General features: G+C 41.8%; 1 protein-coding gene across 1 annotated transcript in view; it reads right to left on the bottom strand.

Moving 5' to 3' along the window:
- GNB1 (G protein subunit beta 1) overlaps window positions 1-17,386 on the bottom strand; it is a 65,633-nt gene that overhangs the window by 23,375 nt on the left and 24,872 nt on the right. The window contains exon 2 of the mRNA XM_070759130.1: window positions 1,840-1,948. Coding sequence (XP_070615231.1) covers window positions 1,840-1,896 — 57 coding nt within the window. The 5' untranslated portion in view covers window positions 1,897-1,948. The remainder of the gene's footprint in view (window positions 1-1,839; window positions 1,949-17,386) is intronic.

Raw genomic sequence — 17,386 nt, 5'->3', positions numbered from 1 at the left:
AAGCCTCCAGATTGTGAAAAACAGCATAATAGGCAAACTTCCGGTTTGCCAGTTTGCCTGTTTTTCCCACCATCCCAATCTTCAGTGAGGCCTGTGCACATGCATGGGGACGGAGATTGTGCACATGCGCAAGGGCAGCGCAGGGTGCGCATGCGTGGGGAGTAGGAAATGGGTGTGGGCACATATGCACGGGGACGGGGATTGTGTGCATGCACAGGGGAAGCATGGGTGCCCATGTGTGGGGGGGAGGAATGAGTGCGGGCACATGTGCGCATGCAAACACATGCACATGTACCCTTTTGGCACACAAAACAAAAAGGGTTCATCATCACTGCCTTAAGCATTTTATGATGTGTGGACTTCAACTCCCAGAATACCCCAGCCAGCATAGGGGTTGAAGTTCACACATCTTAAAATGCATAAGGTCTTGAGAAACACTGCTTAAGAAATAGATCCAGAAAGAATTTCACCAAAAGCTCCTGCTGGATTTTGATCTGCGAATAGAATAGAATGGAATAGAATAGAAAATAAAATAGAAAATAAAATACAATAGAGAAGAGAATAGAATGGAACAGAAAATATAATAGAACAGAAAAGAGAATAGAAATTAGAATAGAATAGAAAATTGAATAGAAAAGAATAGAATATAGAAAACAGAATAGAATATAGAATAGAATGAAAAATAGACTAGACTAGACTAGAAAATAGAATAACAGACTTGGAAGGGACCTTGGAGGTCTTCTAGTCCAACCCCCTGAAATAGTATAGGCCAGTGATGGAAAACCTTTTCAGCACCGAGTGCCAAAAAGGTTATGTGGAAATGTCGCGTGCGCACACACTCGTTAGGGCTGCTCTCCAGGTAAGCCAAACGTCCAGGTTCTAATGCGCATGCACGCCTGACAACCAGCTGGCCGGCGCGCATGCACACACATAGGACAACTGATCCATGGTGTGCGCGTGTGCGCCAGAAACCCTAAGGACAAACAGGTAAGGACGTGTGTGCCGGGCGACATGGGTCTGCGTTCCACCTTGGCCACGTGTGTCACAGGTTCGCCATCCCGGGTATAGGCAGAAAACCCTGGACCATTTCACATTCTTGGGGGTGGGTCATTCTGTGCTACCCTATGGTTGAATTGTACTTGGCGGCTTAAATATGACATGGGGTGTAACAGATGCTGAAAAAATGGACTTAAAAGAGTAAGGAAAAATAAATAGGGACAGGGGAACCCAATTTCAAGGCTATTTTAATGTGGTGGTTATCTCAGCCCAAAAGTGCCTTTCATTGAATACAAATCTTTAATTTTAATGATTTTTTCCCCATTTTTTCATTTTTTCATTCTTTAGGACAGAAGGGAAAGAGGGGGGACATGATCAAAACATTTAAATCTGTTAAAGGGTGAGATAAGGTTCAGGAGGGAAGTGTTTTTAATAGGAAAGTGAACCCAAGAACAAGGGGGCACAATCTGAGGTGAGTTTGGGGAAAGATTAGAAGTAGCATGAGAAAATATTATTTGACTGAAAGAGTCGTAGATGCTTGGAACAAACTTCCAGCAGACGTGGTTGGTCAATCCATAGTAACTGAATTTGAACATGCCTGGGATAAACATATATTCATCCTAAGGTAAAATACAGGAAATAGTATAAGGGCAGACTAGATGGACCCTGAGGTCTTTTTCTGCTGTCAATCTTCTGTTTCTATGTTTCAATTTAATGAAAACATCTGTCAAAAGCCAATTTGAGATATTTTCTCCCCGGTGCCCAAATCTTTGAAAATTTTACAAACCGAAGATTCTCAGGGATGTTTCACCAAAGGAAGAGAGAAAATAAGTTAATACTTACTCTGATTTGGTTCTTTAGTTGCTCAGCCTCCTGGCGTAACTGATCGAGTTCACTCATCTTCCCGCGCTAAAGGTTTGCCGCTTTTGACACTCCTGAAAAGCTTTAAAACCTGCAAAACAAATAAAAGAGTGCGACTCAGTTAATATTTGGGTCATCTAATGCAGTGTTTCCCAACCTTGGCAACTTGATGATATTTGGACTTCAACTCCCAGAATTCCCCAGCCAGCGAATGCTGGCTGGGGAATTCTGGGAGTTGAAGTCCAAATATCTTCAAGTTGCCAAGGTTGGGAAACACTGATCTAATGGAACATAGAGCGAACCAAATATTTATAACCAACATCCATCCCAAAATCTTGGGCTTAAGTACAGCCCTGCCGAGCCGAACATTTCTGTTGCTAAGTGACACAGTTTTGCCCTGTTTTATAAATTTCCTGGCCACAGCCGTTAACAGGATCACCCACGGCTGTTAAATGAATCTGGCTTCACCATCAACTTGGCTTGCCAGAAAGTCTGCACTGCAACCGTCATATAAGTACGAGTCAGTTGCCAAGTTTCTGAATTTTGATCAGGTGACCGCGGGGAATGTTGCAATGGTTGTAAGTGTGAAAAGTAGTCACAAGTCCTGTTGTAACTTTGAATGGTCATTAAACGAACTATTATAAGTCGAGGACTGACTGCAATGCCGAATTATACAACATTTGTAAACTAGGCACTCTTCTCTATTATTCCCATGTTATTATTAAGTTTAAGTTTAAATTTATTGGATTTATATGCCACCTCTCTCCAAGGACTCGGGGTGACTTACGACATATTAAAAAAGAAAATATACAGTGTTCCCTTGACTTTTGCGGGTCCAACCTTCACGAAAAGTCTATACCACGGTTTTTCAACAAATATCAATTAAAAAATACTTCACGGGTTTTTTTCTATACCACGGTTTTTCCCGCCCGATGACATCATACATCATCGCCAAACTTTGATTCGCTATTGGCCAATCAGCTTTGTTATCATTAATTGTTGTTAAGATCATTAATTATGTTAATAATTTTTGCTAATAAATAACAAAATAAATAATTGTTAATAAATAACCAATCAGCATTGTTATCATTGTTAAGATCATTAATTATGTTAAGAATTTTTGCTAATAAATAACAAAATTAATAATTATTGTTAATTAATAATTATGTTTATAAATATCAGGATCATTAAGTGTCTTATTCAATGGTGAGTACCAGTAATAATGAGTAATAATCTAAATGGTTGTTAAGGGAATGGGAAATGGTAATTTAGGGGTTTAAAGTATTAAGGGAAGGCTTGTGATAGTGTTCATAGCCAAAAATGGTGTATTTACTTCCGCATCTCTACTTCACGGAAATTTGACTTTCGCAGGCGGTCTTGGAACACATTCCCCACGAAAGTCAAGGGAACACTGTATATTGAAATCCAAATAATTAAAATTCAGTTACAACTAAAAAACTAAAGAACCAATTAAAATACATACATAACCATTCAATCAACAAACACACTATACATTCATCGGCCAGGGGGCAGAATCTAATAAGCCCAGGTTTGGCGGCATAGGTGAGTCTTTACGAAAGGCAAGGAGGGTGGGGGCAGTATTAATTTTTCAAAAAACTACAAGAGGAGAAAATAATGGTGCATTTCACCGTCGGCTGATTCCTCTACTCGACAATAACTCTGGGATAGGAATGGAGTATACAAAGCAAAATAAAATAATTACGTCGATTCATCTGAAGCAGAATTTATGATTAAAATTAAGCAACAACTTAAAAAAAAGAAAGAAATCTTGACCAAAGAGATGTTTGCACAGATCCTAAAAGAAGTACATAAAAAACCAAGTAATAGAAATACTACTTCGCCTGTTATTGATTTTAGAGATTTCTGTATGTGTTTTTTCTTGGGTTCTCTCTTTGAGAAATAGAATAGAATAGAATTGAAGACAAAACAGAGTAGAATAAGAACAGAACAGAATTCTTTATTGGCCAAGTGTGATGGGCACACAAGGAATTTGTCTCCAGTTCATAAAGTCTCCTTGTGTGTCCAATCACACATGACCAATAAAAGAATTCGATTCTATTCTGTTCTGTTCTTTATTCTGTTCAAGAGTGAATCTAAGAAAAACTTTTACGATCTATAAACACAATTCAATTCTTTTATCCTGATGAACCACTTTTAGATTTGCCCCAATTTCAGGTTTACCCTTTTATATTTCCCCCACTCCTAAGAAAATATAGTCACTATATTATATTGTATATATACAACATCCTGTCTTTCAGAAATAGCACCCTGTGGAAGAAATCCCAGTTGGCTGGATTTATTCCAGCAGTTTTCCCCAGCTCTAGCACAATCCCTCAAACTACCACTAAAACAACCTTGCACTAAAGCATGTGAAATGCTACAGGACTTTTTTGATGGCAAAAATCCCATCTTTCCGTGTCCCCAGACCCTCAAAACTCCCAAGCATCTTTCACAGCTTACAGAGCTGCAACTGCTGTTTTGATTTCACCCACCAATTTCTTCCCTTTCGCTCCCCAGGATGCTAGCAGAGTGAGCAATGAAAGATCAGCTCCAAAGCTGATTTGATAATTGGCAAATGTCAGCCATGGCAAAAGGAAAAAAGATAATATTTGCAAAAATTGCAATTTATTCTTGCCAGCGCCAGCATTTCAGACAAGATTCTGCTTAAGAGTTCGAAGCCAACCACCATCCAGGTCCTCCATTTATCAGCTACGTGATGGTGGAGCCAATAGGATTTAGGGGGACCCTTAGCCAAGTCCTCCTTCAGACACATTATTATTATTTATCATTATTATTTATTAGATTTATATGCCGCTCCTCTCCGTAGATAAACCCACAAAGTCACAAAGGGTTTCAGCAGGTTTCAGCCAGTTCCAGGGAACCGGTAGTGGAAATATCGAGCAGTTCGGAGAACAGGCAGTGAAAATGTTGAGTAGTTCAGAGACCGGTAATGGGAATTTTGAATAGTTTGGAGAACCGATAGCAGGAATTTTGAGTAGTCCAGGGAACCGGAAGCTGAAATATTGAGTAGTTTGGACAATCTGTAGTGGAAATTTTGAGTAGTTTAGAGAACTGGTAGTGGAAATTTTGAGTAGTTCGCAGAACCAGTAAATACCACCTTTGACTGGCCCCGCTCACATCTATTCTCTGCCTCCCGAGTCCCAGCTGATTGGGAGGAAATGGGAATTTTGCAGTAACCTTCCCCTGCCATGCGCACCAAGCCACGCCCACAGAAGCACCAGTAAAAAATCTTTGAATCTCACCACTGATGCCACATGACCAACAAGCCACACCCAACAAACAAGCCACGCCCACAGAAACAGTAGTGAAAAAAATTGAAACCCACCACAACTTTGTGGCAATCTCTCTTTCTCAGATACCACCCACCCCCACCCCCACCCCAAAATTGTGGTTGGGAGCTGGGCAAGCATTTTGAAGCTCATGACCCTAAATGATAGATAATTTAAAATAATTTTGCAGGAGCTACCTCAGTCTGAACCTGCAATCTGCAACCCTTGCAGCCCTTGTCACGTCCACACTCAGGAGCATCTCATTGCTAATGCTTCATAATCTCCAGGCTCAAGTTGATGTAAATCCAATTAAGATGATACCTGGATGATCTTAAATCTAGCCTCTATATCCCGGTGGTTGTTTCAAGGAGCTAACCCCAGAGAGAGTCGGTATGATGAAAGGACAATAGGGTAGATTTGTGGGGCAGTGATTCCTTGTTCCTTGACATATAAATTATGCTTAAAAATACAATTAAATTAAATTAAATAATTCAAAATTGTTAACGAGCCTATGGAGATTCTTGGCCATCCAGGTCACAGTTGACCCCAAGAAGCTTCATTAGCTCTGACCTACCAGCTTTTTCATGGAAAAACAAGTCCAGCTGTCGTTTGAAAAAAAACCTTTGGGACAAGTTAGCTAAGGGTTTCTTCTGAATTGCCTCAAGCTGGCTCTTCCTGAAATGAGAAGTAGGCACCAAACTAGTTCAAATCAGGGGTGAAATTCAAAAAATTTCCCTTCATCAGAACCTGCTGAATTTCACCCCTGGTTCTAATTACAATTAGTTGCTTCCTAGTTGGGGTGGTGGTGGTGGTGTTTGGACTACAAGACCTCCAAGGTCCCTTCCAACTCTATTCCCTATTCTATTCTATTTCTATTTTTCTTCTATGATCTACTTTCTTCTATTTATTTATTTCTCTTCTATTATCTACTCTACTAACTCTATTCTACTCTATTGTATTCTACTCTTCTACTCAACTCTATTCCCTATTCTATTCCCTGTTCTAATTCTATTCTATTCCTATTTCTCTTCTATTATCTACTTTCTTCTATTTCTTTATCTTCTATTATCTACTTTACTATCTCTATATTATACTAATCTATTCTATTCTTCTACTCTATTCTACTTTACTCTGTCCCCTGTTCTAATTTTACTCTATTCCCATTTCTCTTCTATTATCTACTCTCTTCTATTTCTTTCTCTTCCATTATCTACTTTACTATCTCTATACTGTACTGTACTATTCTATTCTTCTACTCTACTTTATTCTATTCCCTGTTCTAATTTTTCTCTATTCCTATTTCTCTTCTATTATCTACTCTACTATCTCTATTCTATTCTATTCTATTATTCTACTCTACTCTATTCCCTGTTCTAATTCTATTCTATTCCTTCTATTATTATTCTATTCTACTCTAATCTATTCTCTATTCTAAATTCTCTCCTCCTCCTCTCCTCTCCCTATTTAGTTAGGCTATCGATATGGCCATTCTTGGAGAAGCCAATCAGGCCAACAAAGAGCTACATCTTGGTTCTTTGCTGACCTTGCGGGTTTGTGCAAAACTGACCGTGATGGCAGAAGAGGGGGAAACAAACCATTTGTAGTCTCTAGTCTTTCTCCACCAGCCTCCTGGTAATGCGCCCCCCCCCCCCCCAAATCACCAGTTAACTTTATCTGGCGCATACTTAGAATGAATTTCAGGGCTGATAATTACAGATGTCTCAATGTCCTGAAGCCAGCAAGCTTGAAGTCTTGCGGCCTGATGGAGGCAAATAAAATGGGATGCGGGTCACAAAACCCCCAGTCCTGACCTTTCAAAACTACTGCGGAAGTGCAGCATGCAGCGAGTGCCCCCTCCAAACAACCAAATCAACCTCTCCATGCAAGGGCTGAGCCCTCTAATTCATTTTAAAATGCCCAGAGCATTTTATTTAATAGCAATTTTTGCCAGGGTTGAGCTAACGACAGGCAAGGTCCCATCGTTAAGATGGGCCGGCATTATGGACAACAAGCGCAGAAAAAGGCTCTTTTTTAAGGTCACCTATTTATTTGTGCAATGTTTAATTTGCTACTGGGTTTTGATTCAAGGAAAGCAGCAGGTGTCCTGCACAATCCCATTCTTATGCAGGTATTAAAATTCTTGCCTACAAACAAGGTACAGTGGTACCTCTACCTACAAACGCCTCTACTTATGAACTTTTCTATATAATAACCGGGTGTTCAAGATTTTTTTGCCTCTTCTCAAGAACCATTTCCCACTTACAAACCGGAGCCTCCAAAACTGTAACCAGAAAAGGCAGGAAGAAGCCTCCGTGGGACCTCTCTAGGAATCTCCTGGGAGGAAACAGGGCCGGAACAGGCGGTGAGAAGCCTCTGTGGAGCCTCTCTAGGAATCTCCTGGGAGGAAACAGGACCGGAAAAGGCGAGGAGAAGCCTTCGTGGGACCTCTCTAGGAATCTCCTAGGAGGAAACAAGACCAGAAAAGGCAGGGAGGAGCCTCCATGGGGCCTCTCTAGGAATCTCCTGGGAGGAAACAGGGCCGAAAAAGGCAGGGAGAAGCCTCCGTGGGGCTTCTCTAGGAATCTCCTGGGAGGAAACAGGGCCTCCACCCTCCCTTTGATTTCCCCAATCGCATAATAATAATAATAATAAGATTTGTATGCCGCCCCTCTCCGAAGATAATAATAATAATAATAACAACAACAACAATTTATTAGATTTGTATGCCGCCCCTCTCCGAAGACTCAGAGCGGCATGCATTATTTGCTTTTACATTGATTCCTATGGGAAAAATTGCTTCTTCTTACAAATTTTTCTACTTAAGAACCTGGTCATGGAACGAATTAAGTTCCTAAGTAGAGGTACCACTGTACAATATCAAGTCTAAAATCCGATAAATATTATTAACTACTCTAAAAGCCCTGGAACATTAAAAATCATTCACCTTCAACGACAAGAATACTTCGCACTCGAAGGCCAGAAGCTAGGGTCTATCTAGTGAACCCAAGCCTGGCAGCAAAGATGGGTTTTCAAGTTCTTATGGAAGGCAAGGAGGGCGGGGGCAGTACGAATTTCGGGGGGGGGAACCGATTCCAGAGGGACGGAGTTTGCTTTAACTCCAAAAAACTCTAACCACATGGAAAGAAGTTCGTTGTTGTGTTTCCCCCCCCATCTCGTTGTGGCTTTTTTATACGCAGTTCGGAGGTCTTCTAGTCTGACCCCCTGCTCAAGGCACCCACAACTTCTGGTGGCAAGCCATTCCACTGGTTAACTGTTCTCCTTGTCAGGAAATTGCTCCTTAATTCCAGATTTCTTCTCTCCTTGATTAGTTTCCATCCATTGCTTCTTGGTTCTGCCTTTGGAAAATAGCTTGTGACACCCTCCTCTCTGTGGCAGACCCTCAAATATTGAAACACTGCTATCATGTCACTCCTTATCTTCACTAGACCAGCCATGCCCAGTTTTTGCGACCGTTCTTTCATATGTTTTAGCCTCCGTTGCTCTTCTCTGAACTTTTTCTAGAGTCTCAACATCTTTTTTTTTTTTTTTTACATCATGGCTGGATGCAATATTCCGAGTGTGGTCTTACCAGGGCGTGACAAATCTAATGAATGAATAAATGCTTTGCTAACAATTTCAAATAGTCAAAGATCTAGGAAGCATGTTCAAATGCACATTCATGAATCGGCCACGTGGCCTTTGCAAATTTCTTGGATCTTCCTCTTTTGAACAGAAAGGCATTTATTTTTTAAAAAAAATAACCAAAAGGCTAAACGGGGAAAACAAACTCAAATCGCCATTTCAACGGTCACTTGCAACGGACCAAACCAAAAGCACATCAACCTGGAAAATATTTCTCAGCATAAAAGTTGTATTATACCAGCAAGCTTTTTTCAATGGTTCTATCAAGGCCCCCCACAATTTAACACAAATTAAATTTCAGTTGATTTTTTTTTTGCCTTTTTTTTGCCGTTTGATGCTACAATCAGAAAAAGATCACAAAAGAACTAAGTTAATGAAAGGATATCCACCCAGTATCTTTGAAGCGGCGAAGAAAGTGATGTCAATTTACTTAAACTCACCTAGTCAAACTTGCTGTTAAGCCGCTGAAATTAAATCCTAAATATTCGGAGCCGACTGTGCTGCGCTAACATTCACAGCAATAATCCTTTCCGGGGTTTTATCTTCAAACCCTAGAGAAACTGCCCAGATTTTCCTTCAAAATAAAATTAAAACAAAGCGCTGTTGGCCCCACAATTAACAAGGTAAAGCTGTTATTGTTTTCAATTGGGGTTAAGGTTGCAACTTCACTGGTGGTGGGGGCCCTGCATACCAATTTCTGATTCCATTAAATACCATAATAAATTTCGAATTAAGGAAAGGGCTGCAGCTTTGATTAATTTATCTGTATGCTCCAAATCGTAACACGGAAGTTTGACACACCTTTTCTCCCTCTAAAAGAGGGTGGAAATGTTGGTGCATCTCATACACCAAATGCAGCCATTTTTGGTCACCCGAAGCCCCGCCCCGTGTCCCGTGGATTGGAAGCCACTTCTTTCAACTGATGATGCAAAATTTCAAATGGTCACTCATCATCTACAGCCACTCTCTAGATGGGCAGCTTAGAAATTAGGAAAGAAGGGAGGGAGGAGAGAGAAAGAAAGAAGCAAGGAGAGAGAGGGAAGGATATTATACAGGAAGGAAGGAAGGAAGGAGGGAGGGAAGCAAGGAAGGAAGCAAGCAAGGAAGGAAGGAGAGGGAGTGAGGAGAGTGATAGAGAGAAAGCAAGAGAAGGAGAAAACAAGAGGGAGGGCGGGAGGGAAAGAGGGAAGAAGAACAAGGGAGAGAGGGGAGTGATACAGATAAAGCAAGAGAAGGAAGGAGAGAGAAAACAAGAGGCAGGGAGGGAATGAAGGAAGGAGGAGGGAGGGGATAGAGAGAAAACAAGAGAAGAAAGAAGAGAAAAAGAGAGTTGAAGGAAGGAAGGAGGCAGAGAGAAAGCAAGGGAGGAGAGGGAGAGAGGGAAGGGAGTGATAGGGGGAAAGCAAGAAAAGGAAGGAGAGAGAAAGCAAGAGGAAAGGAAGGAGGGAGGGAGGGAGGGAAGGAAGGAAGGAAATACTATAAATTAAGGACTATTTGTAATCTAACCTATCTAGAAGCTTCATAACATGGAACTACGTTAACCAAGTTATCCTCACCCAGGAAGGCCTGCAGCCGATGAACCAAAGACAAGCAATAGGAAAAACTAATGAAGAGTATTAAGATCAATAGAAAACATGGAACATCGGTTATGGCAGTGTGAATCTGACCCCGGAAGAGAGCGATCTTTTGCTGCAATCTCCTTTTCTCTTGAGAGAGATTCTTGGCTCTCTACCTGGGTAGATCTCCTAAACTTGCTAAAACCAAAGGCAGAGACATTTAGACTCACCCAATTCACAACAGGCTTAAAAGCATCGTGATTCTTGGAGATGCGACCCAACGGCTAGCAAAAAAACATTTGAACAGACTTTCTTTGAAACGAGATGCTCAGCATGAATTAAGCTTTTGAAACCTGGGAGAAACCCAACCTGCCTAAAAAAGCTGCCCAGAGATTGATTGATTGATTAAGGAACCAAATAATAACATTAATAAGGCAGTAATATCCAGGGATAGGTTCCCCCCATCCCATAAAATCAGACAGCAGGAAAAATGATGCCCCATTAACCAGTTAAAGCAATAGCAATAGCACTTTAAGATTTATATACCCCTTCACAATGCTTTTACAGCCCTAAGCGGCTTACAGAGTCAGCATATCCCCCCCAACAATCCGAGTCCTCATTTTACCGACCTCGGAAGGATGGACAGCTGAGTTAAAATTTGGGTGGGGGAGGATCGAACCCCTGGCTGAGTCAGCCTGAAATAATACTGCATTCTAACCACAATTGTAATAATTCAGGTGAAAATTTTTGCAAAAATTACCTTCTGTATCAACAGTATTTATTTTACTTTTATTTTTTTTTTAGAATAGAATTCTTTATTGGCCAAGTGTGATTGGACACACAAGGAATTTGTCTTTGGTGAAGATGCTCCCAGTGGACATTAAAGAAAATATAGATTTGTCAAGAATCATGTGGTACAACACATAATGATTGTCATAAGGGTCAAATAAAAAATGAAGAAACAACCCATATTAATAAAAAACTTAGGACACAAGCAACAAGTTACAGTCATACAGTCATAAGTGGGAGGAAAAGGATTATAGAAATGATGAGAAAAAACTAGTAGAAATAGTAGTGCAGATTTAGTAAAAAGTTTGACAGTGTTGAGGGAATTATTTGTTGAGCAGAGTGAGGGTGTTCAGGAAAAAACTGTTCTTGTGTCTAGTTGTTTTGGTGTGCAGTGCTCTATAGCGATGTTTTGAGGGTCTGAGTTGAAACAGTTTATGTCCAGGATGTGAGGGGGTCTGTAAATATTTTCGTCGCCCTCTTTTTGACTCGTGCAATATACAGGTCCTCAATGAAAAGCTGGTTGGCAGCCATTGTTTAATAAATGGGTTTTCAAGTTCTTACATAAGTTCATATGCAAGGAATCCTCTATTTACAACTGCAAATTGAGCCCAAAATTTCTGTTCGGCAAAATGCTGGTTAAATGAGCTTCCCCCCCCCCCAATTCCTCACCACAGCCGTTAAACGAATTGCTTCATTTGTTTAAAAGTTAGCGACACCGGTCGTTGAGTGAATCTGGCTTCCCCATTGACTTTGCTTTTCGAGGGGGTGTCATGAAATGTGATCCTATGACACACAGCCCCCAGAGGATGCTGCAAGTGCCGTAAATACGAGTCAGTTGCCATGACCATGGGAACACTGCAACGGTTGTTAAGAACCTAAGAACCTAAGAAGAGCCATGCTGATTCGGGCCAAAGCCCATCGAGTCCAGCATTCTGTGTCCCACAGTGGCCCACCACTTGTCCATGGGGATCTTGAGCAGAAAGAGAAGGCCAAACCCTCCCTTTCCTTTGACCCCCAACAAATGGTACTCAAGGGAATCCTGCCTGCCTCCACCAACATAGAGGCGGCACTTGGACATCCGTTTCAATAACCAGCGATACACTTGGCCTCCATGAATCTGTCTAATCCTGCCTCGAAGGTCTCCAGGATGACAGCTGTCATGACCTCTTCTGGAAGGGAATTCCATAAGCCATGGACCCTCTGGGTGAAGAAATATTCCCCTTTATTTGTCCTCACTTTCTTACCTATGAGCTTTAGGGAGTGCCCCCTCGTCCTAGTATTGTGTGATAGAGAAAAGAATTTCCCTCTATCCACCTTCTTCTATACCCTTCGATCAAGTCACCTCTTAAACGCCGTATTTCAAGGCTGAAGAGACCAAGGTATTGCAACCTGGTTTCATAAGGGAGGGGCTCCATTTCCTTGATCATTTCCTTGGTTAAGTGTGAAAAACGGCAGTTAAGTCATTTTTCCCAGTGCTGTCATAACTTCGAATAGTCATTAAACAAACTCTAGTTGAGGACTTCCTGTATTAAGAAATAATTTCTGTCCGAGTCTTTGGCTTCACCTAAGAAGCGGTTAAGTGTCAAATCTTATGTTTAAAATACTTGGGGGAGGGGGGGGAATTAATGTCCTTGCGAAGCGCATGAGTTCATGTAGGTATTAAAAGAATGCAATGGTTCAAACACGGATTTAGCACCTTCCTCTGGATACAGGACTGTTAAACAGACCAGAGCTTGTCTGTTTATACAGGTAAACAGACTGATAAACTGAATTATGGTTGAGAAGGAGTTGAAGTCAATTTATTTTCTATTTTGGAGTAACACCTGGAAGGAAACATCCAAGAGTTTGCACCTGAATTCTTCTCTGCCCTGAAAATTATGAGTCTCGATCCAAGTGGGACCCTATTTCTGGCTACCGCACTTTTGTTTTATTGTTCAGATTTACCAAAGTTCACACCCACACCAATCTGTGAAATCTCCAGGTGTTTGGGTGATCTGTTTCAACTGCCCAATATAAGATACTGTCTGGCTTTGATCCCCTTTGCTTTCCTTTCCCTTTTTCCCTCCATGTTCATCTTCCTGGATTTGCTGCACTGCGTTCTTAAATTTCCATTGAAACTGCCTCAAAAACCTCCTGCTACCTGGACTCCCCCATCTGCGGGAGATACAAAATTCATGAAACTAAGAAGTCCAATTTGTTTGAAGCAACTGCCGTACAGGTGAGGGGGGAACGGCTCGTCCCTTGGAGACCAATTAGGAACCGCGGCTGCCAAAGCATCTTGGATTCAACATTCAGCCCTGACGTGTTTAATTTGTATTAACCAGTCGGTAAAGTGGGGTTATGAAAACACGAATTAAAACCCTTTCTTTGCATGATGTTCTCCAACCTTAAATATCGGGACAGGAGAGACAACTACAATGCTATCCTCATTTCCAAGAATGTCCCAACCCACTGTGGCAAGGGACTCCAACCGAGGCCAGCTTGCATAGAAGCACCCCTTTTTAAATGGCTTTGGATTATTATTATTATTTTTAATTCCTGGGGGAAATCGAGCTGTGGGGTTGGTTTCCCCTAGTGGCATTCAGTGCTTTTTTCCCCCCAAACGTCCTTGCCTGCAAACAGTCTCACTACAGTGAGACAATCTCTGGCCAGTTTAAAAGATGGTGGCGGAGGTCAAAAAGCATAAGGACCGCCCAAAACATATTTACCGCAGTCAAATCCCTAGGCGTCCTTTTTGACGGGGGGAGGGGGGACCTATTTATTGCTGCCGCGAAAAGAAAGCTTGCTCAACGCACAGACGGTCCACGCGGCTAAACGTTGGTGTGAAACAATGCCACTGGAATTTGATTTTTTTGGTGTGTTTTTTTAAAAAGGAAAGCTATTTTCGCACCGCGGGGCTTAATGTGCGGTGGCAACAGGCCTGTAATTTTAGCATTCAGTCTTAGAAGCGAAGGGGGGGGGGGAAAAGAAATTGCAGGAGTGGGTTAAGGCTGCATCTTTGCAGAGCTGAAGAACAAAGGAAAGCATATTTTTTTTAAAGGCAAATAAGTCTCCAAAATCTGCAATACTTTGGCTTAAGCCATCCAGGGAGCTAAAATGCAGTTTGTGTCTGTATTTTATTCTTATCCTCTCTCTCTCCCCCTCCCTCCCTCCCTCCCTCTGATTTCTTCATTTATGGTTTCCAGTTATTACTGCTGTTCTGGTTGGGGGAAGAGGCAAGCATCTCATAGAGAGAACAAGGGCTTTGCTCAGATACAATATATTAACTGGACAGGAGAAGAACTATATCTTAGCAGTAAGAACTACACAAGGAAAATGGGGAGGGGAAGATAGAGGAATTTGATGTATCTGGATAGCAGAGGTTGTGTAGGATATGAGCCGCCTGAGATGAAGGAAGGGTCAAACATGTCGTAAGTCATGAATCCCTGCCCGCTTGCAACAGATCTTTGTGCCTTTCTTATCTCCCGCTCATTTCAGTTGACTGTTAGTTGGCCAGGTTCTTGTAGAGAGCTTCAGTTTGCAATAAATCTTTATACTCATCTGAACTGCCCAAATATCCTGGATTTCCCCTGGGGCCCTTGACGGTTCACTCAAGGATGAAACTATGGTTACTGGTGGTTACTGGCCATGCCAACACCATGTCAACATACCAACGCTGGTCATCTCGAATACTGGTTTGACAATAGGTGGAAAATTCAGCTGCCAGGATAGATCGTATCTTGTGTTGATCACTCTACCCGTATTCTGCTTTTCTTCAGGGTTGTGTGACAAAGGACCCAAAGAGACAATACTTTTTCCCCTCTTTGGGGGGCCCAAAGCCTCTTCCTTTCCCCCCCCACCCCAAAAAAGCTATGAGAAAGCTACAGCAAGAAATGTCTCTCCCAAACCAAATACTCAAAAGATTGCTTTTTTTCTTCAGATGCCAGGAAGGATTACCAAATCATCCAAGCGATAGCAGGATAGATCTACAAATTAATGTCCCCGTAATTCTGACCTTTTATCGCCGTCCTCTAGCATTTGCAAGCCAAGTCTAGAATTCCAGCACACCACTACTAAATTACAGGAAGTCCTCAACTTACAACTGTTTATTGACCATTCAAAGTTATAACAGCACTGGAAAATCTGATTTACGATTGGGGTTTTTTTTTACACTTACTATGTGATTCAGTATGCTTGGCATGTACTTATGACAGTTGATGGGTCCCAGGTGTCATGGGATCACCTTTTGGTAACTTCTGAGAAGCAAAGTAAACAGGGAAACTCACTTAACTCTGGTGACTAATTTAACTGCAGTGATTCACTTAACGACTCTGGCAATCAGGTCCTAAATGAGGCAAATCTAATAACAGCCTAGCTTAGCTTAACTCAATTGGGCTCAATTGAGTCAAGGATTACTTGTCAAAACCCCACCTATCCCAAAGATCTGGCAGATAAAAAGATATCCAAAAATGGCATTTTCACAGCATATCATTTGTGGCAATAGCATAGGCTTAAAAATATAGTGTATTTAAGAATTGGAGTCTTCCTTTAGATTTTAAGAAACCACACAGGTGTTTTGTGAAGTTTGCAAAAATTCATAGAATAATTTAGCAGAGATGGAAGGGACCTTGGAGGTCTTCTAGCCCAACCCATTGCTCAAGCAGGAAATGCTACAGATGGCTATCCAATCTCTTCTTGGAAGCCTCCAGGGGTGGAGAACCCACAACTTCTGAAAGGAAACTGTTCCACTGATTCAATTCTTCTCAACCAGATGAATAGTAGTAGCTTCTAGGGTCCATTAATTATTGTCAAAAGAAATCCTCTTACACACCATCTCAAAAAAATAACTATATTAGCAACGGTGCACTTTTATTCCTTCATATCTTCTAGACCAGTGGTGGTGAACCTTTTAGGAATCGAGTGCCAAAAAGGGAGCCCATGCATGGGCAGTTGTGGGATGCAACCCGGAAGAGGAGTTTGCCAGGGGGCATGCGCGCACCAGAAAATGAACTTCCTATTTCCAGTGTGTGCATGAGTTTCCAGTTACTGTCACGCATGCGCATGGGATGATCAGCTGACCAGCGCACATGCTCACCAGCTCTTCCAGTTTCCAACACTGCTGCGCGCACAAAGGCCAGCTGATCATCACACACACACACACGGCAGAAATCTGGTAGAACAGGACATGATTCCACACGCCACTTTGGGCACGCATGCCATAGGTTTGCCATCATGATTCTAGGCGATGAAAAAAACAAACCATGGTTGATTTTTCAAAAGCATTCAAGTTTCAACTTCAATATTGAAGTTTTGAAGAGCTGTGGGGGGAAAAATTTCCCCAGCCCAACCGGATGAGAAAGAGTTGTCTTTGAAACAAAGGAGCAATTTTCAAGAATCCCTTTGCTTTTTCAGAGGATGGTCGGAAGGCCTTGCCGAGGACAATCCAATTCTCCAAATTATTGGTTGGAACCGAGTGTTCCAGTGCAAACAATTTGATGGAACAGCTGCAAGTTGGAAGGATGTTTTTGGGTGTTAAGCATGCGGGCAAGGTCTCCCCGAATGCCCCATTTTAAATTCAGATTTTGCCTGCTGACAGGAACTGCTCCGTCCGGAAGAGACGCGTGGAAACGGTCCAAGAGAACTTCAAAAGAGGCAGCCAGCAAGCTTTAGGTTTCAGCATTATGGACAATGTTACAGGTGTCCATCACGCAAGCAAAACTCCGGCTATTTTCCATGAAGAGTTTTCGAGGATGGTCCAGAAATTTACATTGCAAAGGTAGGTGGTTTTTTTGTTTAGACAAAGTGGAAGGTAACTCTCTGGCGATTTTGCATATCCAAAGCAAGAGGGGAAGGATAGATTGCAGTAGGTGAACAGGAGAGAGGATAACTCCAAAGACAGAACTCCAAAAAGCAGCATTCAGAAGAATGTTAAAGGAAAAAAGGGGGAGGGAAGCAGGGTGAAAAGAAAGGCTATATTTGTTCTAAATAATCAAATGAAGTTTAGTTTGTACACCTTTTCATCATGTTCTTTTAACGACCCCATAATCCCTTGTGAAGTGGCGTCTGGGCAACTGAATGAAGCCAGCAGAGTGTTTTCATGGCCCACTGCCCTTCCCTATCGCCAATGCAGAGTTTTGTTCAGCAGATGTATCTTCATTGTGCTCAGAGAGAGAAATAGCTGCCCCTACTTAGGATTGAACTCACAGCTTCCTGATTGTGAGGCCAGAGCTCCTCCTCTAGGCCGCTGCAACA

This window comes from Erythrolamprus reginae, chromosome 8, assembly GCF_031021105.1.
Source record: "Erythrolamprus reginae isolate rEryReg1 chromosome 8, rEryReg1.hap1, whole genome shotgun sequence".
NCBI classification, from domain to species: Eukaryota; Metazoa; Chordata; class Lepidosauria; order Squamata; family Dipsadidae; genus Erythrolamprus; species Erythrolamprus reginae.
Note: the sequence above shows the minus strand (reverse complement) of the source record. Positions and strands in the feature narration are given on the sequence as shown.